The sequence below is a fragment of the Prinia subflava genome, chromosome 4 (assembly GCF_021018805.1).
Source record: "Prinia subflava isolate CZ2003 ecotype Zambia chromosome 4, Cam_Psub_1.2, whole genome shotgun sequence".
NCBI lineage: Eukaryota > Metazoa > Chordata > Aves > Passeriformes > Cisticolidae > Prinia > Prinia subflava.
The window spans coordinates 57,440,331-57,464,916 of NC_086250.1; the positions used below are offsets into that span (position 1 = coordinate 57,440,331).

Genomic DNA, 24,586 nt, shown 5'->3' on the forward strand with positions numbered 1-24,586 from the left:
ATCTATTGCTCTGAGTAAGATTTACTTGTGAACTGATGTGGTGCCAAAGGTAAAATATAATGAATAGGCAGATTCACTATGTTGTGCTGGATTTCTATAACAAGCACAGAAAGAACATTTAGGCAAATAATAGGATTTTACTAAAATCCTATTATTTTAGTAAAATAATAAACAGAACCTACTATCACTATGGGTTATAAGTAGCACAAAGATATAATTTCTAAGAAAAATAAATCTCAGCTAAAATGCAATACTGGGTGAAACAGATAGCCCTGTTGCCCACCCATACTCAGCTGAGTGATCAATTCCAACTGGGATATCTAAATACTGCCACAAAACAAATACTGTCATTTTAATTAGTAGAATTGTATCGTGTCTTTTCTTCATGTGATTATAAAAAGCTTTTTTAAATATATATGTGAAGAGAATAATTTTATCTATATTTTGACTAATGAATTTTTTAAAAAATATGTCTTCTCACAGCAATATTATATTGAACTCAACTTGTAAATACATGGTGTTTTTTTGGGGTTTTTTTTCATTTGGTCTTTTTAGTTCAGTTTCAAAAAGTCTCCGTTGTGTATTTCTTGTTTGGGCAGTTTAATATTTGATATAGTGTATGCCTGCTAAGAAACGAAAAAAATAAATATTAACCAGCAGATCTAAAAAGCGTGCACTTCTCTATGATGTGACTCACACCAGTCTGTGGCACTGCCTTAGGAACAGGTAGTGCTGATAAATGCTGAGAAAGGTCAATAATTCATCACTTGTGCTCCTGGGCTATGAAAACAGGCAATCGTAAAAGGGCTACTGAAAAATCTCTTCCTAATGGCTTTTTTTAAGTTGCTCAGTTGGGAAAACTAGATTCATACCATCACGTGCAGCTCCCTGTGAGGATACACAAGGCGTTCATATTAAACACCCAAAGTGAAAGACTATTCCAAAGCTTCCTCCCATTGCTCGAAAACCTGTCAGACTCCCCCTCTCGGTACATCCCAGCACAGCAGATGCCACATAGAGAACATCTTTCCTGCCTCCCTGAAAAGAAAATGAGATTTTTTTCTACATTGCTTCCTTTCACTGCCACACCTCTCTAATCCTATTGAAAAAACAGACAAAGAAACAAAAAACAACAGACTGGAAACATCAAAAAATTTCAAATACAAAGATATTTTATCTCAAAGCAAGAGGTCTTCTCATTTTTCTGCAGCTCCAATGTGCCACACACCATCTCACAGCCACTGAACTGGGTCTATGTAGTTGCCATAAAATTATATCAAAAATGAAAGGAAGATTGGATACCTTTCACATTTTCTTTTCTGTGTAGCCCTTGTTCAAGCCAAGGGCTTTTCAACTGCCAATTCTGTTTCCTGGATGGGAAGAGCAAACCTTCCGCCTCTGCATTCTGTGCCTCTCTACCCTGATGTCCTGTGCTGAAAACATCGTTCATATCTGCCTCTTCACAACACCCTCCCAAAAATGTGTGCAAGATAGACAGAGAGTAGGAAAATATACTACAGTGCGTTAAATGTAACAAACCCTGCAGCAAATTCACAGCTTGGACACACTGTCCTCACCTCAATTTTACTATATGTAGGTAACATATGAGCCCATCTGGTATGCAAGGTATCTTACTGGTTTGAGACACAGGTAAAGCATAAAAGGGAAAACTGAAAAAATAAAATAAACCAATTTTTTTCCCCATATCCTGAAAATCAATTATCTTTCTGTGTTTAACTGGTCCAAGTATTTTTTTATATTTAAAAGCTAAAAGAAAAATGAAAGGATAGCAATATTGTCTGTCATTCTAAGTCACTTTCAAGTTCTTTCTAGGAAAAGTTTGAGGGCTAAAGGCTCAAAACGTTTTACAAGATAACAACTCCTTTCCTCAAAAGGTTTCACACAGCGGTAAACATTATCAATACCAGCTTCCTCAAGCCATCAGGTTATATGAACAGAAAACTCTTTAAAAAATCATCTTGGGTATACTGTCAGTACACATTTTCAAACATTAGCAGAGGAGTAGCAGAATTGTTTGGGGTTACACAGCTAAATAGAATATCTGCCTTATTATTGTCAGTGTCAAAATGTATATGCTAAAACAAAAAATACACATAAAGCTTTTTCTGTAGTTTTAAAGCAGGATAAAGTATTTAAATCTGGATAAAAATGACAGGAAAAGGATAAGTATAAAACGTAGCCAAGTTATTATGTGTAATATTGCACTCTTTTCTTAAAAAGTGCTGTAGTAGTTTTCAGTATTGTGACACCAATTCCTATAAAAAGAAGTGACACAGAAGCACCTACAAGTGTAACAAATAATTGCTGTTTTTTGCCTGAGAGGGGAAAAAAAATATTAGGAAAAATTTGTTAAACAGATACCTTATTAATATATATGAGTATACACTAAAGTTGCACAAATTATACTAAATTTTGATTTATAGCCATAACCATCAGGTTATAAAAGAACTACTGGAGTTCTCTTGTCTCAACTATTGCAGTGTATCAACAGAAAATCACCTTATTTTACAGCTCTTACTGAATGTCTACCCAAGAGATTAGGAATATGGTTTTGGGATCTGAATATTCCAGTCCTCTATACTTTAAGCAAGATTCTTGAGATTGAATCTGCTTCTGTCCAGTCTCTCTCCAAACAAAACTAACATCACCCAAATCTCCTAAACTATTCAAAATACCAACACACCTTTTAATAAATCACACATTTGTATCTCCTAATGAGCTATCAGCACATAAACAAAGACTTAAAGTTATGCAGGGCTGTAAGACACCTTGGCTGCCATGTCCACACACCCTTCTGAAGTCAGTCCCTAACTGCCCTACTTTCCATGAGACTCAAAGACACATTTAGAAACTGTATCCTTCACCTTTCCCCATCGCTGCAGTGTCCCAATGGTTAAAACGTTCTACTACGTGAAAGAGGTCTTTGAAAGGGGCAAAGGAGTTCCCACAATAGATGGGGTGTAACATCAACCCAAATGTTTTTAATTTCTCTTTGAATAAATGTGTTAAACAATATTAGATAATGAATCACTTAAAATCAACCATGGGTAATGAACATACTTGGCTACTTTTAATTTTCAATAGTGTATGCAAAAAGTTTTAGATATTGAAATTTTAAACACTCCTTCGTACTGCCAGCAACAGACTAGAGTATGTTAAACTGCTTTGCAGGAAGATCAGACAGGCATGGGACTGCAATTATATATCACAATACCCTTTTCTGGTTCACAGCTCTATTCATCTTTTAGAAACACTGAAGGACAGATTGGGCATAGGGGAACGGATTAGCCACAGGACGACCTGTATTTCCACACAAAAGCCTAAGTGTGGAAAAACGGCACCCTGTGTCACCCATTCTTCACTCCCTGAAAAAAACATATTCATGAAAATAGACATTTAAACAGCTCTTTCCCACTCATCTCAGAACAAGCATTCATTGTTTCTTAATACCATTTATATGGTAGTAATGTAATGCTACTACCAAACTGCCTCAATTCACAAATGTTTGTAAAAATATTTAAGAACTAAGACAGGCCCATTTCAACACAGAAACTAAAATGAAATCAACATGAAATTTATATTAATTATGAAAAAAAATCTCAGTTGACTGTTGCAACATACAGTCTCATATTTATGAATGGGACTGAAGGTGGATTTGGTTCTGGTAACAAGTTTCAGCTAGATGTCATGGAAGTTCTACACACTATAGCCATGGAGTACAGCTGAAATTATAAAAATACATTGTGTTAACAGGTCATAAGAGCATAAGCTACCACATAACATGAGTAATTCCAAGTGAGTAAAAGGAAAATGAACACAGAAAAATACATGTAGTAATTACATAATTTTGTATGAAGTGAAGATTATGTCAGATTTTTGTTAATACCTAGCTCTGGAAAAATAAGCAGTAAATATTATGAAACATGCAAGAATGGAAAAAACATGCATTAATAAATCAGGTTTGAACTTTAATTAATTTTACATGTCATTCTTCTTAAATCAATTGTCTTGTATACAAAAGAGATGGTTGGTGTGTGGAGTTGTACTGTCAGCTTGTCTCAGGAGATAGGTGTTATCAGCTGATCTGATCAAGCTAGTCAGACTGGTGGCTTATTTGAATGTTCTTTGGGACAACAAGAAATTATCCTTCTGCACAAGCAATAATCACATTAAAATGTCCAAGCATTTAACTTAGGAATTCGACCACACAGCTGAGTTACAAACAGCAAGCCTGTGTAGCTCATTAGGCTCCAATGGGAAATTAATCTTTTTGCCAGGAAATCAACAGTCTAACACCATGTGCAATGAGACACGGCATTCCTAACTTTTTATAAAATTATAATCTACAGGGATAACACTGACATCAGAAAACTATTTCAATCTTATGAAGGCAGTGAGGTAATCTCACATGTATTATTCTTCAAACATATTTACTTAATAAACTAATGTGGTAGGCATATGGTTAAATTATTTGCTAGTTCATTCCTCACACTTTTTTTCTTTGTTTTCTTATTGAAAATAACACAAAACACCAGGTTTTAAAATAAAATTTTTTAAAAAAGTAAATGTAAATCTTATTTGCAAACTGCTTACAATACATAGCTTAAATCCATCTCATTCTCCTATGTGCCTTCATTTAAGTATCTTATGCTTAAACCATTCACTTTTACTGGATATTTTAAAAGTTCTTCATAAAGAAAAAAAATCAGTCATACCATGCAGACTTTCATTCAACTCCACCAAACTATTCAGTGTCTCTCCTGAAACTACAGAGAGGAAGGAATACATACACTGCTGAAGTAATTACACCAAAAGGGTCAAAATGCTATCGTGGAGATTTGCACCTGTCAAGAAAAGTCTGACAGCTACCCCAATACTTGCAATTTACAGTCGGTATAGGGTTCTCATTGCTAAAGAGAGCAGAAATGCTTCAGGAACGAATATAAACAAACTGCTGTAATTAAGTTATCCAACAAGCTAAAGAGCTTCAGCTTGCTGTCTGCAGTCCACATTAAGAATGGTTATAATTGCTAGTGAAATGTAAAATGTGTTAAAAGTCCTTCATGTACAGCCATGGGTTTTGTTTTCATAAAATAATTTGCTAGCGTTTTATTCCTAGAAGGCATGATGAAACATTTTAAGGGAAACAAATTGTAAGGATTTTAATCCGTCGTCTTTTAAGGATTTTTACAGTAACACAGATCTCAAGCCCTAACAGACCAAAGAAAGAAAAGAGCAGTATAATGGCAAATAGTGTAAAAAAATAGCCTGAAATTCTGCAAAATCTCCTCAAAACAGGCCATGTCATTAGTAGGATATATAAAAATGCAGTTGTCTGAGCATTGTAAAAGAATGTTAAATAAGTCACTATGTGGGAGGCATTGCACACAATGCAATTACAGCATGGGTAAGTTTCTTAAAGGAGAAATCTTTTGCACTGGAGGTATCTGAATAATGCTTCTAAATTAACCAAATCAGGCAAATCAGAGTTTATTAAATTCAGAAAAAAAAATATATATATATAAAAAATCTGTGAAAACATAGAGTCACATGCTTTGCTTAGACTGACACTAAATTAAAATCTGTCCTGATGCTTCAATGGTTACAAGGTAGTCCCTTTGCCCAGACTTGAGTGAAACTTTGTCCCAGTCACAAAAAAAGTTTTTTCCCTGCTTTACATAGCCAGCACTCAAAGCTGAGCTTGGCTCCTTTCTCCTCCAGCTATACTCTCAACTGTACTATAATGGTAAAAAAAGAAAAAATGGGTTCACCAGAATCCTCATATTGTTGTATTATCTTTGTTAACACTGCTTAAAAAGCAGGACTGGACTTTTCCATACATCACCAAATATATATACAGTTTTCAGGATTCACACTTGAATGTCAGACTGGAGTTTGCTATACAAGTAACAAATGGACTAATTATTTTAGCATAGGGGAAAAAAAGAAAATACAAATTTCCTGAGGAAAGAAAACAAAATAAAAAAGGAGCAATACAAGGGTTACTCCCCAGGAAAATCCCTCTACTCACTTAATCAAACATATTTTTTCCACCCAATTCAAGTAGAAAAAAAAAAAAAGTGGAAAGCCTGCCCCACAACCAAAATTATTTTCTCCTGCAAATTGTAATCACAATTTTCTGACCACAAGGTGGAAAAAACAAGATCCTTGAAGCCACGCAAAGGCCTCTTTCCGTTTCGGGGCAGTGAGGAGAAGGAAGATGCTGAATGCCCAGGATTTGCTCTGCCCTGCCCTTTCCATAGAACTTTAGTGCCATCTATTGAAAATGTACTGAATACGGAAAAGGCAAAAGCTGCCTATTGATCTGGTATAAAAATAAGACGTTTACTTGTTAAGGGTTTTTTTGGTTTATTAATATTCCCATGATGACTACTGTTTTGTGGTCATCTGATAGCAACAAATATTTTCTATACACTATACATGCCCCATAAAGAAAGGAGACGTCAGCTAAAAGATCGAATATAAACATGATGCAAATTTCATATATATATATTTATATATACATATAATATATATACATTTACCAAAGATTTAAGTCTAAGCCTACCTATTATCTAAAGCAACAAAATTGAGAAGGCTTTAACGGAAAGGAGAAATAGCGTGAAAGCACTGCTGTAAATAGAACATACTGGAAACAGTAAAAAATAATTAAGGCACCTCGTAAAGATCTTAGTATTAAAGAACAGGATATGTAGACATGCACATACAATTACCTTCTTTAAGAAACTGTGAGTGGATGACAAATATAAGAAAACAGCAGATCGCTGCTCCTGCTAGTGCCCATAAAGCTTTCAAGAGCTGCATCTCGGTCTGAAACTCAGTAAATACCCAGAAAGTCACACAATGAATTTCCACAGCGATGCATCAACGCTTCCCTCTGTGCGCCAGGCGCGGCGGCTCCCGGCAGGGACCACACTCCCGAGCAGGGCGGGCGAGCCCGGGGCTGCGGAGGAGGGGCCGGGGCTTCACACCCCGCGCGGGGGCAGCGGCAGCGCCGCGCTCTCCTCGCCGAGGCAGCCGGCGCGGGGCCCCATGAATCAGCGCTCCGTCTCCGCGGGAGCCGCGCCGAGCCGGCGGCGGGGGCAGGGAGCCGGCAGCGCCGGGCAGGGTTGCGCAACAGCGCCCGCTGCGCCGCGGGGGCGCGGGGCCGCCGCCGCCGCTCAGGGCGCGCCGCCGCCGGCCGGTGCGGGGCGCGCAGGGGCCGGGCCCTCCCCGCCGAGGCTCCGCGGGAGCCGCTGCAGCATCGCCGGGCTGCGGGTGCCGCTCGCTCGTCGGGCCGCTGCTCCGCTGCTCCGCTGCTCGCTGCCACGGCTCGGGGAGGAGAGAGCGAGCGGGGAGGGGAGGGAGCGGGAGGGAGGGATCTCTCTTTACTGCAACTTCTCCCGGCTAGCGGCAATTTGTTGCACCCCCTTCCTCCTCCCCCGGCGCGGAGATGCTCTCCGGTGCGGGTGCGGGGGGCGGGAGGGAAGTCCGTTCAGCCCGCCGTCCCTGGCAAGCACGGGGCTGCTCGGGGACTCTTGCACAGATCGCTGGTCTCCCTTTGGGCTCGCACCTCCGGCCCCGGGAGGTGCCCCAGGCGGGCCCCGCTCCCTCGCCCGCCGTCTGCCCGCGGGGCCGACCCTGTCCCGGGGCCGCGCCCCGGCCGTGGCACCGCAACGCGCCCTCCGAGCAGCCGCGCCGGGCTACGGCGGGCGCTCAGTCTACAGGTTGATGCCTCCGCTGCAGCAGTCCCCGCGGAAAACGGGAGTGCAAATGAAAGACTCTAATAAATCAGCGTGGGGAAAAAAAATAATAAAGAAACCAACCAAAAAAACCCAGCCCACAGAAAAAAAAAAAAAAAAACCGAAACAGCACGGCTGTGATTTTGCTGCCACCCCCCCACTCCAGGGGAAGGACCCTGCCGCGGCCCCGGCTGCCGTAGAGCAGCCGGGCGGGGGAGAGGCCGGGGCGGTGCAGCGATGCGGGGCCGCTTCGCGGGGACTGTGCGCTCGGCCCCGCCGCTGCGGGACGCGGTGCGGCCCCGGGCAGGGGCAGACGCGGCGCTCCGCACCCGGGGGCCGCCCCGACGGCCGGGGCTGCCCGGGCAGGGCACCGAGCTGGGCACGCACAGGCGGCCGGCGGCGGCTCGGCGGTGCGGAGCAGGGCAGGGCAGGGTTAACAGCCGCACACCGATGTGCTGCGGGCAGCACAGGGGGGCTACCCGAGCCGGGCTCCCTCCCGATGCCCTCCGCCCGCGCAGGCGGTGCGGCTCCGCGCCTCTCGCGTTCAAACGCCGCCGCCGCGCAACCTCCGCGGCGCCTGCGCGTCCCGCAGGGCTGAGCGCGGAATGCGGGAGAGCCGCTCCGGCAGCGGAGGCGCGGGCAGGGCAGAGCGGTCGCAGCGGTTCGCAGCGGTTCGCAGCGGTTCGCAGCAGGTCGCAGCCCCGCGGAGGCCGCGGGCACCGGGCCGGCGGCCGGAGCGCCCCGCGGCCTCGGCGGGGCGGACCGGACCGTGCTCCAGCCGCGCAGCCCCGCTCCGCGCTGGAAGTTGCGGTGCTGCTCGGGCTGGCTGTAGGTTCACTGCACAACACTGACAACGGCGGTAACGCACAGACCGCAGGCCAGGGAGATACCCCGGCTTATCCGGGATAGACATCCATAGTTTTGGAGATTTAAACCAAGTAAGGGGATACTTGCACGCTGAGAGCTTCGTTTTCACATAGCACCTTGGTTACGTCTGCATTTATGATGTGGATTGGGGTTTTGGTTTTTTGGTTTGTTCATTCTATTTTTGGTTTGGTTTGGGGTTTTTTTGGTAATATTTCATATTTAAATATTTGCTTAATTTTAAGAAACTGGGAAAGGGTTTCCAGATGCTTAAAAGGACAGATTAATAAAAGATCAGTATTTTTATTGGGCAAACATCTCCCATGCTGTTGATGATGTGTCTTAAATTCATCCCTGTGCCTTTTCGTTTTTCACAGATAGCACAGAGAAACATTAAAAACAACCATCTTTTGAATTTTAAACTTCACACAAATCCCTATAAACCCATGTATCGCATTTACTATATGTGAAGATTACAGCAATGCAATGTTAAAGCAATGTCATAGCTACACTAGAGAAATTCCACTGTAAGTCTTTCATTCTGAAATGTACACTTTGGTGCGAAATTTGCCATGCTTGGGCACAGTTCAAGTTGGGTTTTGTTTGTTTATTTGTCTTCTGGGTGAAAGAAAAAAGTGTCAAGCAGCTAAAGAAAATTCACACATTTTTTACTTAAGCAAACAAATCTCTCTCCCACCCTGCCCCCCCACTGACATAGCAGCTTTAAAATCCACAGGTAACTGGATTTTAGAAGTGTCAAACTTTAGACTTTACACAGTCCAGAATAAGCAATACATATCTTTTAGTCTGAAAACATGTAGAGAAATCCTCTGAAAAATTTTACTCATTGCTTTCCTTTTTGACTAAAAGCGCATGAAGATCCACTTCAATGGGTCAGAAGCCCCAGCTGGTTGTTCCTTGCTCCTTTTGAGGTGCAAGATGGTGCTTTCTCTCATTTTAACAAGTCTTACTCCCTTGAGCTTCTGAATTAGACAAATACTCTTGGGTTTCTGTGGCCTTTAGATGAGACCCTTCATAAACAAAACATCAGAACATGGCATTGTGCTCCCTAGCCACAGGGGAGTCACTCTACTTGCACACTAGTGGAACTGGGAGCAAAATCTGGTTCAGTGCTCACACTGTACAGGCATACTTAGTCTCATAGCAACAAGGAATTCCAGAAGATTTCCCATTTGAGAGGACAGTAGTACCTGGCAACGCCACTTGCTGTACTACATATGGTTCACTCTCAGGTTTGTGTTTTCTAAATGGCTTTGGACTTTTCAAATAGGGTGAGTCCTATTCAGAAATATCCATCTGTAGTTTCTTTAGCTGTCACCTGAATAAAGATTTATAAAATATTAAAGATAACTCAAGTTACTTGTGTAGACTTTTCTGGAAGACTTTTCTGAATAAATTCTACTGATAAAAATTCCTCCTTATCTTTCAGCTGATTAAGATTTACATCTCCAATTAATGGAATAACACCTGTCAAACAACTTTTCAGCTGCTTAGGCCGTAACAGATTTGCAGACCCATCTCTGCATTTACAGGCTTTGTCCAGAGCTCTGACCCTATTCATCTCCAGCAATACAGAAGCAAAAAGCTGTGATCGTAGCAGTAGTTCCTTCTAGGGAACCATTCCACAAGAGGTTTCCCCATTGTTTTTTAAAGTTGAAGGGGCAATGCTTGGCACCTGAAAGCTGGTAAAGGATGGTTATGGAAGACATTTCTGATATAGAAGGCATTTGCAGCTGGGAGGAATACATTTTTTTGATGATCAGGGAGCAAGAGCAAATGTGTAAGAGATAGAAGATAATCTCAGATCTGACAAGAAAGCAGCAGAAAAATGAAGTGCATAATTTTCAAATGTGTGTTCTCTTTTGGAAATACAGCTCATTTGTTCTTTTTACCGAAAATTTAGTCGAGTTCTACAGAATTACTAAAACTGGAACTCAGTAGCAAAAACAGCAGCCTTTCCTCAAGTATAGAGGCTTCAAAAAATTATCTAGACTATGCATTTAATTTTGTGAAAAGATTCTACCAGACTGTGTAAGATTTATTCTTCACCACTGAGATATTTTATAAATAAAGATGCGCTAAAATTCCTGGAAAACAATCATGTTCAGATTGCATTCCACATACCTAGAAATAAAGTCCTACTATTTCCAGCTGTGTCAAACGCCTTTTGCATAACTATTTTATCCCTGTTCATGCAATAAACCTACAAATTATGCATGGCCAATGTAGATCTGAATGCAGGAGCACAAGATGTTATGTTAGCCCATTTTCAGTAATGAATTTAGAAACTACTTCTGGCTTTGGAAAAAAAATAGAGAAGACAATAGCTATTATTAGGTTATCTAGACCAAACTTTTGCCAATGCCCACTGGATTTCATTTTTGTTACTTTTGAGTTACTCAGGCAATAGTCTGTCACCAGCCGCTTGAGGTGATTATTCCAGCCCAGTGGTTCTCTCAGCTGGAATGTTTCTCCTGATGCTAAGTTTAACATTTTATTTTGTTGAAATTCATCCAGTTCATCTTTCACATATGCCTGAACTAGCATTATAAATCCTTTTCCATTTTGAATTTTACTAAAATAGAAGATATACTGAGTACATAGGAATGAGCCCAGATAAATATATTTCCACCAATTAGTTTTAGCAGCATTTAAGTATTTTTTCCTCCTCTTTTCTCTACATACCAATGGCTGGTTTGCATTTCTTTGCTTTTGAGCTAGGTACAACTACAGCAGTCCTCAAAATTTTATTCCTGATCTTCAGCTGATGCTGGGTAACTGCCATTGGAGTAGAAATTAACATCTAAAGAGATTCTATTGATCTCTGGTTTATGACATGATGCAGCTACCATAGGAACCACAAATACATTTGACTACCTCTTTCCATGAACATCTAAAATTTAGATTTCTTTTCCCTTGACTTACCAAATTAGGTGATAGGTTAACATATCTTTTTTTACAGACTATATGCTACTTCCCATCCTGTCTCCTAGTGGCAGATTCATAAAAGAGATAGCATAGTCTAGATAATTTAGAATTATCAGAGTGCAATCTCCTTGCTAACAGTGCATGTTGACTTAGAACTTTTGATGGTTTAGGGGTTTTTTTTAAGTAATTTTGTTTCATTTTGCTTTTCAGTTGCATTATTTTGCTGTCGATGTCTTCCTCCTACCATTCTACTGACTTTCTATTCAGGTGTGACTTTCTTCCTCTTTTCTATTTATAATTTGTGCCAGCAGTTGATGCCATGTAGAGAGTTTTCCACTGGGAATTCACTGAACATTCTCCCACACAGCAGTAACCATTTGGTAACAGTTTTTGGCCACTGCCGAAAAAGGAGCTGCCTAAAAAGAAGTCAGAGGTCCTGTGAGACCACCCGGATCCCTTGAACCACTGGCAAATTCTCCCATAACACACATGTGAAATCACCCAGTGCTCCAGCACAGGCACTGTGTGCAGTGCCGTGTAGTGTCCCAGGTTTGCCTTGAGGCCTGGGCCATGCTGCTGCTCTGCGTCGCTCACATCATCGCTGCCGGGGGGTTGGTCCAGGGGAAGAAGAAAGGCAGCACACTCCAGAAGTCTGGCATTTTGTTCTGTTTCTTCCTGAGCCCAGCCAAGCATGTGCCACGGCACCGATGTGAGAAGCAGCCGGGGGAATGGAGCAGCAGAGCCCGAGCTGAGCCCAAGCCCAGCCTAGCCCAGGCTGGGGAGACAGGAGCTGAGCCAAGCATTGCTGGCCACAGTCAAGCCCAGTAGTGCAGAAAGCAGGCAGCACCACACAGAGGATTTGGGGGGTTTGTCCATCCTTGTTTTCCCTTGTCTCAGGCTCAGGGATGGGGAATGCTGGCTGTGGAGTGTCCACCACCTCGTCTTTATCTCAAGGATAACCGTGAGCTGCTGCTGAGCTGCAGGAACATCCCCCATCTTGTCTTTGTCAGCAGCCACGTGGAACTAAACTGAGGTGTGAGTGAACACCTTTGGTGTGTAAAGAACCATCTCTTTTGTATATTTTTGTTACTAATACTGCTGCTGCTACTGTGCATTTCTTATTCCACTGCTGTTTGCTTTCAGTAAATTGTTGGCTCAACCCACAGTCTCTGCTTTGTCCCTCTCTCACCAGATGGGGGCTGGAGAAAGTGGAGCGGCTTACTTGAGGTTTAATTACCAGCAGGTGTTAAACCTCCACATGCAGTCAAACAATGCTACCATGTTCCTTCATCCTCGTTGTACTCATGGATCATCCTCCTCACATCTGCCTACCAAGAAATCTCCCCTTATATAATTCAAATCTCTAAGCAGTTCAGTTCTGAAATGTTGCTTTTGCCCTCTCTCATTTTACTTTACATGCTCCACCTGTTACAGGGAGCACCTCAATTTGCAGTATCTGCTCTGACACATTTAACAGCACAATTATAGATGACTTGGTAACCACCCATTGACTAAAAATAACCTAGCAACTGAAGACACACTTGGGTATTTATACTTAGATATCCCAGAGGAACCCTTCACAGCTCCTGTAGCTGGGGAAAACATATGTATCTCACCAAATGCAGTAGGCTAGGAATCCTCAGGGGTGGGGGCGGAGGGATGTAGGGGAAGTGATAACATTGCACAGCTGAAAGATTTTCCAGACAACACTCTGCCAGCTAATCCAACTCTTATCCAACTAGCTCTGCAATTAAGGTTTCCTACTGAGAACAATGACAGCATTATGACCTGGGGAATTTTCTACAGAAAAAAAGCTCCTTGCATCTGGGATTGAAAAATTTAGAGCCTTAAAATCCAGCTCCTACACTGATGGTATTTGCCACCGTTACAGATCCTAAGGGTCTGTGTGCATATGAGAAAATACATGAGCTGCAATGAATGAATAACCAGTGAGGAGGGAGACTGACAGCATATCCTCTGTGAAGAATCTGCACTGCTGAAACTCATTTTCCCGAAGTATGGGTTATTTTATCTTTTTTTTTTAATTCAAGATGTACCAAGTTTTCACACAACCTGTTCAGGAGGAAATATTCTGATGTCTGAAAAAAGAGACATCTAAATGATGTGATTTAACTTCTATGATACATGATTATGTATGCTATGGCTGCTTGTGGTTAGTTTTATATTTGAGCAAAAGAAGAAACTTGGAATTTAATGGAAAGAACCCCATGTGTCCTAATGGAGAACTTGTATTGCTGCAGTGTCCATCTGCTCATCCTTTTTCTACTTCTCATTTTTTTCTGGTTTCTCTATGGCCTTCATCCATTCTTGTCTTCAAAATATGCTTTTATTCACCTAAAAAGCCCTGAATAGTTAGCAGATTACAGCAACAAAGAGAACTACTAATCTCAAAGAGAGATTGCACAGTGTCATAAGGGCCTTTCTACCTGCCTTCAGTTGCAAGATTATTGTCTTGAAATGAAAATGATGTGTTTGAGGTGAGATTGGATGGGGCTTTGACCAACCAGTGAAAGATGGCCCTAACCATGGCAGAGAGCTTGGACTAGATGACCTTTGGAGGTCCCTTGCAACCCAAACCATTCTGTGATTGTATGATAACTCAGAGAGAGCACACAACTCTTGAAACTCAGTTAAGACCAATGTGCAAGGCATAGGCTCAAACATTCCAATGACTGTAGGGCTATTCACAAAAATCAGAATTAAACTCAGAGGGCTTATCCTCATATTTTTACTTTTTTTGTATTTTAAGATCATCTGGACTTTTAAACACTTCTCGAAATGCAATTGTTCACCACTCATTTTTTTTTCAGAAAAGAGATTTGTATTTTAACCAGGATGCTTAAACACATGAAATTAAGGGAATGTAGTTTTATGATCCAGGTTCCCAGCATCAATTCTTGAGGGTCTAGCTTACAAATACAGAACTAAAATGCTGCAACATTCAAGGAGTAAGTTCTTACTTGAGAATGAGACCCACAGAGAAAGCCATGCTGAATACACACAAACTCTATGAGCCATGTCACAGCAAACCTTTATAGAATGGCCAATAGCAGTGTTGCATGGAAAAGTGAATAAACTAACACATTTGCAATGTTTGTTGCTTTCTTCCATCTTAGCAGAGGGGGAGGATTAAAAAAAACCCCAACAAATTCTAGGAAATGAATTCTGCTATACAACTCATACTCACTGGCAACTTAAGCAACGAACCCTTTGACTTGTAGTTTTAACATTAACCAGAGATTCTCCTTTACATATCTTTAGATTTTGACTTTCCACATTTTTCAAAATCTGGATGTTACAAAAATTGATCAGGATCTGAAGTTAGACCTCAACAGCCATTTGAATTTTTTCCATTAGCAATTCTTATTGTATAAAAGGGAGCTGCAGCAAAAGTGGTGCATATCCAGAACACCAACAGGCACCTCCACAATGAGTTAGAACAGGTTTTGAACATATGGGGAAGAGACAACAACTGCCTCTAACATTTGAGCACATTGGGTGATACTCCTGATAGAAGAAGTAATCTTTGGTTGCTATTAAGCTAGTGAAGGGAAAACAAATATTTTTCAGAAAAATGTTAAGTGCAGATGGTTTAAAATTATTCAAAACCTCAAATAAACAGTTAAAATTGTTACATGCACAGAATTAACAATTATTACATTTTGCATATAAATTAAAATAGGTTTACCACTATGGCACTCTTTTCTTTAACCTAAAAATTCTCATGTTTTCAAGAGATTATCAGACTATGACATTAAAAGTCACAGAAAAAGAAAAAAGTCATATAAAAGAAAAAATTATATATTAAGTTTCTTCTGGATCTATATTCAGGAATAACTAAAGGTGAAATGGTTGTTAAATTTAAATCTTTAATCTGAGTACAGAAGCTTGTTTTTCATTCTGAAATATAAAGCAATCATTTTACAAGCCATTCATGTATAATATAGTCCACTGGTTCTCGATAGTAAAGAAAAATAAAATATTAGTGAATCTCGAGCTATTATTAAATATGGCCAGTTAATACTACATGGTATAGGACTTTTTTGGGTTTTTTTTTTCATTTGGAAGAAAGTGGCTTATTGAAAGCTAATCTCAGATTTATTACTGGACTCTGTGGAATTAACACACTGGACACCTATCTATTTACACCTGTGTGGGATAATGGCAGGAACTGCAGATTAATATAGCCTTCTCTTGCATGCACAACCTATTCATTATTTGCTTGTCTGCTTGTTTTTGTAGGAAGTTTATTTCTTCTATTTACTAGATATTTCAGGAGTTGTATAAATTACTATATTTAAGGTAGAAGCCTCTGCATAGCACCTTTTAACAAAACTTGTGAAAAACATATTTTAAGAGGCAAACAATCTCTTTGGTTTTGTTTTAAATTATGCTACCCTAATAGGAACCATTTTTCTGCAGGCTTACTTTATTTTGAAATAGCTTTAATTACAACATGAAATGGAGTACCCAAGATTTTTGGCATTTAACAAAAAAACCCCAGTAATAAAATATGACCCCTGGTACACGGGGCAGTGACAGTGCACAGCCTGAACTAACTTTTGTAGAAATCATGGAGATATTGTAGTTGATTCAGCTGGATTCAGCCAGATAAAGCATTACAAAGAGCATTATACAAATATTGTAAGAAAAAAACCATCCTTCTTTATGGCAGAATATACTCTCTCCCTGGACACTGCTTAACCTTAAACAGAGAAGGAGTGGAGTGCCAAGTCCTGGGAGGTTTTAGCGTCACACCTGTGCTGGAATGTCCCAATCATATTCATACTAATTTTCAGGTTTTTAAACAAGAGATAAAAAGCTCTGTCTGATTTCTTAGTTCACACTCAGTGAAAACCCCACACCAACAGCCTGTTTACTCCAGAGGTGAAAGTTCACGAGCCTTAAGTTTTCAGTTGTCTGTGTACATAAATGAAAGGAGAGATGAGTCATGATAACTAATTGTTCCTGACTGACTGAACAGGAGTGTGCAAGGTAATATGTAGATAGTAAGGATGATACAGGCATTACAGCTTGAATCAAGCATAAATCTTAATTTAGCAGATTGGTTAAGACATGCCTGTAGAAACAGCTTTGACCTTAAAGTCACAGTAAAAATGTGAATCTGATTTACCACACCAGTGTACTAATATAGAGATAATAGACTTTAGATTAGCATAATATTATACATTGAATGGCTACTGTATTAAAAGTAGACATATCAGAAGTGGGCAATGATGAATTGAAGATTTTATGCATGAATTATCACATACAGATTAGATACTGTATTTAATTTTTTAAAAAATAAAAAACCCCTTTTTTTTAGGAAAAATGTTTATTTGGTTTTGTTTAACATTTCAGAGGAAACTGGTATAGTCTATTCTGTCGGTAAACCACAGAATATTAGGTCAGTAACACAGTTCATAAACTGTGCTCTCAATCCATGCCATAGTGCTTTGAGAAAGTGTCAACACTCAGTGATTTCCTTACCCAGCTCAAAAGCATCTTGGAGGCACCCCGGGCAATGTCTCATATACAGCCATTGAGGGTTCTCCGCTCCAAAATAGCTGTTAAAATCTGAATGGAAGAACCATAAATGATTGAATTGAAATCATGCCTGAAAATGCAAAAGGAAACGAACACAGAACAAACTACAACATTATTGGGTCTAACAGCGTGCACACCCGAAGGTCTAGAATTGAAGACTTTGGTGTTTCCCCTTACAGTCACCCTATGAGCGTGTCTATGAGACAGCTGCTTCAAGATGATGAGACTATCACTTACAAAATTGACCTTTACTGATGCTTAAAAGAGTTAGTTTGCATCATTTTAGATGTAAAGGTAAACAAAAACATCCGGTCACCTCTGACACAACTGAAACTTGGTAGAGTCTCTCTCCTCATCCTTTCTTCTTTTCTTTTTGAAAGACTTTAAGTCTTCATATATTCCCTATACACTGGTTACAGTACAGTACATTGCACCTACCTAGTCATAGCCTTCACAGTAAAACCATTTTAAATAAAAACATACAGGCTAAATACTAGATCCAAGTGCAACTTGCTTTGTGGATTTTTTTTAACTTTGTTAAGAAACTGGACCAGTACACCTTTGGTTTTTTTCCACTGAAATGTAATGGAATTCTATACAATCAGAACATATTGAATTCCCAAAACACATGACAACTGCATCTAGAATTGAGGGACTAGTAAAAAGCAGTATACTTAGAATAATTGTTACGGTTAAAAAGGACATCCTGGATTTATTTTGAATTACAACCACTTTTTAAATTATTTTCTCTTTGCCTACATGTAACAAATCTTTATTTTCTTCCATTAGGAACCATAAGGTCTTAAAATACTTTGTTTTCAAAATCATTTCAGAATAAAAGGGGGGGATATAAGAAGCAGGTATGTAGTTTATGTAGTAAACTGAAATATTATATAGTAAAAGAACATCTGATTGTATATTAAGTATCGTAGTATCGCCTTTTAATTTTTTTTTCAAACTGAAATAACCTTTAGCATCCCATTTATTTTTGTGTGATTCATTCCATGTCTTAAAGAGGATTAATTTGACATAAAATATAAAATATTTCCTTTTTTTTTTTTTTTTTTTTTTTTTTGAGAAGATAAAAGTAGTCCTTTGAGTTACATTTTTCCTGAATATTTTGGTAGATGTTTTGTGTTGCTGCAGTATGGCAAAGTATTTTTACAGGAAATTTCTGGTAACAAAGGATTTTACTAAAATAATGCTTAATAACCAGACACATTAACAAATTAAAAATTGAAAAGATGTTAGAATGTACAACAACTGAGACAAAATACTGGCTCACTAACAATTGTGAAATGAAACTTCCTCTCTTGACTTCATAGATAATTCTTTCTTCAATCAGGCATCAACTTAAATAACAGAATTCTGATTAAGAATCAGGTCCTGCATTTGCTGAAAAACTGAAAGAGAAGATGATACTGAGTCTTTTGCTAAATCCAGAAAATAACAGATACACGACACTGGGAGCAGCCTGGTGGTTGTGAATTCAAGTGAAGATTGGGAGTTGATAGTTGTGGTTCCTTTTGTAGTTAAGTTTTTACAACACTGAAATAGAATATTTCTGTCATTTTTGTTCTTCTGTGCAGAGTAGTATATATTAGGTATGTATATAGTAGAGGATATCAACCCCATTCAATCACCAATACTCATGAGAAAAAAAAATATTACAAATCTCTTTTCTCTTGCATTGTGAGGAAATTCTTAACCATAGCATAATGTAACACTCATCTTGAGAAGCATTTACACTGTCACTCATATGGGAATGTTATTAAAAGCAATTCTATTCACTACATATTCAAACAACAATAGTGGAGGCATGGACTTCATGGCAAACAATCCCATGAATCCCAGCACAAAGGAGGCCTGTTCTTCTGTTTATATCTTGTATTCAACTACAATTCACTGAATTCCTACAGTTCAATGTCTTTTAAGACCATACCAATTCTCTACATTTAATGCAGCAGGAGAGGATATAGTATGTTGAAACCATCGGGACATTGAAACCATATTGTTGAAACCATAGAGACCATAGGGTCTCTATCTTCTAATGATGATTTCATAAGCATTTTTGTTGAACTCAACCACTAAATTAGAAAGCTTTACATGGAAGTAGAACAGATATCAGGTTTTCTGAGCCTCAAAAACTGCAGAGCACTCTTCATTGTCCTTACTGACAGCTCACACTCTTCCAAATCTCTTTCTTGTACAGCGTGTCTGCTGTTACTACTTTCTACAAATAAAATCAAAACAAGCCGTAACAAACCAATTTTTTTTAATGAAATCATTGCAGCAGCTTTTCCCCTAGTTTGTAAATGTCTCACCAAGTGGTTTCAAAAAGGCTTGGGAACATTGAATACTCTTTTTCTGCTCCTTGGTGCTTATGTCCTGAGCCCCACATTCGGATTTTAACACTGACCGGCACTCAGCCAGGAAAATTACCAAATCAAGTTATCATGGCTTACCCATTTACCTCCCATCAGCACTAAAGCAATACCTTGTTAACCTGGTGTACCTGTGTGGTGTGTCTGAATTGAACACATGTGAGTGAAGGTTATTTCAGAAAGAAAGGACAGACTGAAAGAGCAGCCTATATCCACAAGGAAAAAGTAGAGTAGAGTAGACATTTGAGCAAACTGTTTAACTTTAAAGGCAATTAGGCAATGAAATTACTTGCCTGAGGAGGTAGTTTAGACAATGTAATGAGAAGTGCTTAAAATAGAATAAACTATCTGCGAGACAGATACAGATGTAAATAATCCTCCATGTTTTGAGTTAGATGAATCATGAAAGGTATCTTTTCTATTCAAATTTCTGACTATAAAATAGTATTCTCTTTCTTTGGGAACAGCTTTCCAACTTATGACTGTTTACACCTGTTCTGAATACTAAAGTGAAACTGCAGTCCAAAAGGCAGTTTAACCTCACTGTATCATTATAAAGTGGATTTAATCATAACAAGCATCTATGAAAAACTTCCAACAGAAAAGTCCTTAGTCAGGGAGATGCACATTGTTGCAAAAATGGATTGTTTCTCTAAGTGCTTATATGGCCCCATTGCTATAGCATCCAAGTGCCTTACAAACATTAATGAATGTATTCTCACAACACCCCTGGGAGATAGAGATAGTATTATTAGCTAATGCACAAAGAGTAGCTTGTCCAAAGTCACACAGAAAGTCTGTGGCACAGCCAAGACTCAAAACTGTGATTTCCTGCCCACTGCTGTAACCATGGCTATATTCTCCTATCCATATACAGCATTTCAAAATATGTTACATATAACCTCAGATCTTTACACAATAAGCCTTTCTGTTCAGCTGTAGATCCAACCCCTGACTTAATAAAGAAAAATAACTTTGTTTATCTGGAAGCTTCATTACAGCAACAAATTTGCAGGTTACTCAAACAACGACAGTTATATGGACCATAACTGGTACTGATATATGAGAGCAATGAAAGAGAATTCCCTGATCATCACATTCAGAACAGAAGGCATCATTCCAGAACATGACTTTGATACCTCAATATTTTCCTTCAGATAATGTACATTATATGGGGAAGTCTTGTCTTGAGAATAAAGGGAAGAAAAAAAAGGCTAGCTGTATTCCCCACATAGTTCCTTTTGGGTAAACTGTTTCTGCAATAAAAGGACACAGACTGAATTTCCAGATGTAATGAGGTCAGATCTGGAGGGACACCTGCAGTAAGTGTATTTACACCTGAATATCAGAGAAGAGAATTTGACTTACATATTTGATATTATAATCATGTAAATATATGATATTGAGACAGATATAGTTTTGCAGTCAATTAATGAATTCAGAGATCTGATCTAATGACAACATGATTATTACAAATCAGGAAGACAGCAACTTATCTTTTATTTTGGCAGAGGGGAAACACAGGCATTAAATTTTTTATCAAGTGCTAAAGAAATAAAAAAGATGAAGTAGTGGACAACTGCATAAATAATGGAAAAAGGTATGAAGGTATGGTGGATCACAAAGTGAATAATGATACAAAAATACAATATTATCGTAGCAAAGTGAAGTACAATCTTGGAAATTATTGGCAGAAACAAAAGACAAGGTAAATAGTGTCTCCTGAAGTTCCAACAACAGCACTGCTCTCAGTTCATGGCTTCATCTTTTAAGAAGGATGTAAATAAATTAGATTTGGTTTTAATTAGAGCTAACAGATAGGAAAGGGGATTGACATTAGATGCTAATTGAAAACAGCTCATCTGTTGGGACAATTAAATAAATAATAAAATAATTAATTAAATAAATAAATAATAAAATAAATAATGGAGCTGTTTATTATTGGTAGTGAATCCTCATTTCAACACATGCTTAAGCATAAGTTAATAAATACCCACTGGGATGATCCTAATTCACATAAGAGGATAGATTAGACAGTGTCCTCAGATCCATCTCAGCCTAATACATACATTTAATCACTGTAGAAAGTTATTCAGATCACTTATTGTTCAAGAACTCCTACTGTAGAATCTCTCATTCCCTCTCTCCCCACCTCTACCACTTTCTCTTCTTTTCTTTCTTCCCTTTTTCCCATAAATTCTCCCTTTTTTAGCCCTTCCTTTGTCTTTTCTGTGTGCACTTAAAGTCACACATCCCTATTTGGACTGAAAATTCCTGAGATGTCTGTCTTTAGCAACTTTAGCGTGTTAAGGAACATCCTATTCTTAGAGATCAGATATCTGTTCCCTACAGACTACATCAAGGTCCAAATTTAGATAGAATATTATTTAAGCTCCTCATACTCTCACTACAGGACCAGAAAACTGCAATAAGTGGGTACTTCTGGGTAATTTTTATTCTCATTTTTATTACCAGAGTAATAGGAAGATAGACTGTATATTAGCAAAATCATCAGGTTAGAGAAAAAGAGACTCTTGACATTAAAGAGCTTAGGTGCTCAGTCCAGTTGCAGGAATAGTTTTTCATTTTCTCCGTTTCTTCCGAGTACAGGGCAAGATTTTTTTGCCTGTTCATTGCCATCACAGCTACCTGTTCATGTTTGCACATGCAAAAACCTCCTCAGATTTAACTTGTTGTGCATGCATCATTCTGTTTCATAAAAAGCAATGTCACATGAAAGACAAAAACTGTCCTGTACCATAAATTTGTCTCCTTTAACTTCTTTTGAGAGTGTTGACACAGGGATTGGTAGAGATAAATGGCAGTGCACTCAAATGAAAGGATAATAGGATTTAATAGTTCCTAGTTCCAGGTGAAATATAGTCAAACAGGAGTGCAGGAACTGTTCCTAACAAAGGACTAAAGGAAGACTTTACACTTAGAGCACCCTCTCGGAGATATAATCCCCTCTGGGACTGTGTCCTAATACTGAAATCAGGCCATGTTATCTGGTCAGAACAGGTTCTTTGCCCTACTTTGCTCCCACATATATAAAGCTGACTGGGACAAACTATTCTATCTGAAATTATACAAAAGCCATAACAATATCAATAAATGTATTTTGATTTTTTGAAAGAGCAGCCTGCATAACTCCCACCAAGAAGGAGTACAGTCCCTTATATAAAAAAAAAAATCTATATTCACTGGCATAGAGGTTATTAGAATAGCTACATTTATGTGCAGTTCAGAAGAGACAGTATAAAGGATTGACTAAAAACTCACATGTCTGGCAAGTCCAGAAGGGCACACATGAAGAAAATTCCTTACTTGAGGAGAAAATCAGCCTTTGCCTAGAATGTGCAGGAACCTGCAGGACGCTTTTCAGACAATCTGGAAAGAAAGACTGCTGAAGTTACAGCGGGTACCAGAGAGCCCACTTACAAGATGTTAGCAAGGGCCCTCTGCTGTGAAGTGTGTGGAGTGCCTGGCCAAACACTAATGAAGAAAGCCACAGGAATCCCATACTGGAAACTGAAAGTTAAGCAGTTGAATATGAACATATGGAGCTAGGCAAGCTGTAGGAGCCCCAGATAGTTGTGATGGTTTAGACAATGGCACTCGTCGTTCCTCACAGGATGATCGTATCAATGAGAAGAGCCTCAGAATTGTGAGTATCAGTTAAAATGGATGGCTTCACTTAAAATGGACAAACACCAACATAATCAGTGAAGGGAGTCATGATGACTTGATGAAAAAAACCCCATAAAATTTCACTTGACATTTGGTCATGATCAGCATTGTGCTAATTTTACCAGGAGCTAACGGACTGTCAACATATAGGGGGAAGATCCTAGAGAATGGCAAGTGAAGCACATTCACTCTTGTGAAAGGTGATACTTTTATTCTTTGTGTTAATAATCTCTGATATAATATGAAAATACTAAAAGACAGTCAGAAATTTATTTGTAGGGTAATATTTTGTTATTTTTGATTTTGCTTGGTTTATTTTGTGTCTGTGCTTGACTGTGGGAAAGCACATTGCCTGTCTGACTTTCACACAAAAAACAAGGACCCAGTGAATGAAGAAAAGTTTGAGGAATCACTGCTAGCTATCACTAGAATCTCAAATGAAGACATAAGTCTGCTTCATGTAGTTTCATTTCACTTTGTAACAGATAATTTCCTCTCATTTTAAAGTCTTAGAGTCACAGAGTAGTTGAAGTTAGAGGAAACTTTTGGAGCTCAAGTTAAATCTCCCTGCTCAGAGCAGGGTCAGCTGGGGATACAGGTAACTCAGAGCTCTCTGTGAGGATGCAGATCACCAAACCCTGGTGAGCATCCTCTTCTAGTGTTCAAACACCCTTACAAAAAAAAAAAAAGTATTTCAATTTATGCCCATTTCTCATCATAATAATTTAGGCAAAACTCAACCAAAATGGAAGAAATCCAAGGAGACTGTTTCTGAGAGAAGAGGGTGGCAGAAGCTGTTGTTCAGCTGAGCAGTAGCATGAAATACTAACTACCACATGGATCTACAGGCCACCATGGCAAAGATGTCTTCCATGGGCTTCCACATCCACAGAAATTTTACTGCAGTCAACTCCACATGAGTGCTGGCAATAAGCTACAGGGAAAATGTTTTCTTGCTCCAAAACTTTATATAGAATTTATGTTATTTGATAAGGACAAAAATTACACCTCCCTGGAAGCCTAAGAAACATAAATTTGCAGAAAAAAACTGACAAAAGTGAGAGCTAAGGCACCTTACAATATTTATGGCTAAAACAAAGTTTAAGGGAACATTTTAAAATCCATGTAGAACATGCATATAGCATATAGAAATGAAAATATCAATAGGATTTTCAAAATTTGCTCAAATGATCAGAGATTAAATTCCTAAAGACTGAGTAAAGAAGTTCAGGAAAATAAGAGCAAAGTGTTAATTACACCTTTAAAATTCTGCTGATTTTATTTGGTTTAATTAAAGATTAATAGTTTGAACTTTTCCTCAATAGTGAGTAACATAACAGAGTAAAAGCATATTCCAGACATTACAAA

At 39.1% G+C, this 24,586-nt stretch overlaps 1 protein-coding gene across 3 annotated transcripts in view; it reads right to left on the reverse strand.

Moving 5' to 3' along the window:
• Positions 1-24,586, reverse strand: part of TAFA5 (TAFA chemokine like family member 5) — a 408,002-nt gene that overhangs the window by 289,122 nt on the left and 94,294 nt on the right. The window contains exon 1 of one of the 3 annotated variants that reach the window (XM_063396827.1): positions 6,756-6,989. The exons of the other annotated variants lie outside the window; for them this stretch is intronic. Coding sequence (XP_063252897.1) covers positions 6,756-6,846 — 91 coding nt within the window. The 5' untranslated portion in view covers positions 6,847-6,989. Of the gene's footprint in view, positions 1-6,755; positions 6,990-24,586 lie in introns of those variants that run through there. 3 annotated transcript variants of the gene reach the window in all.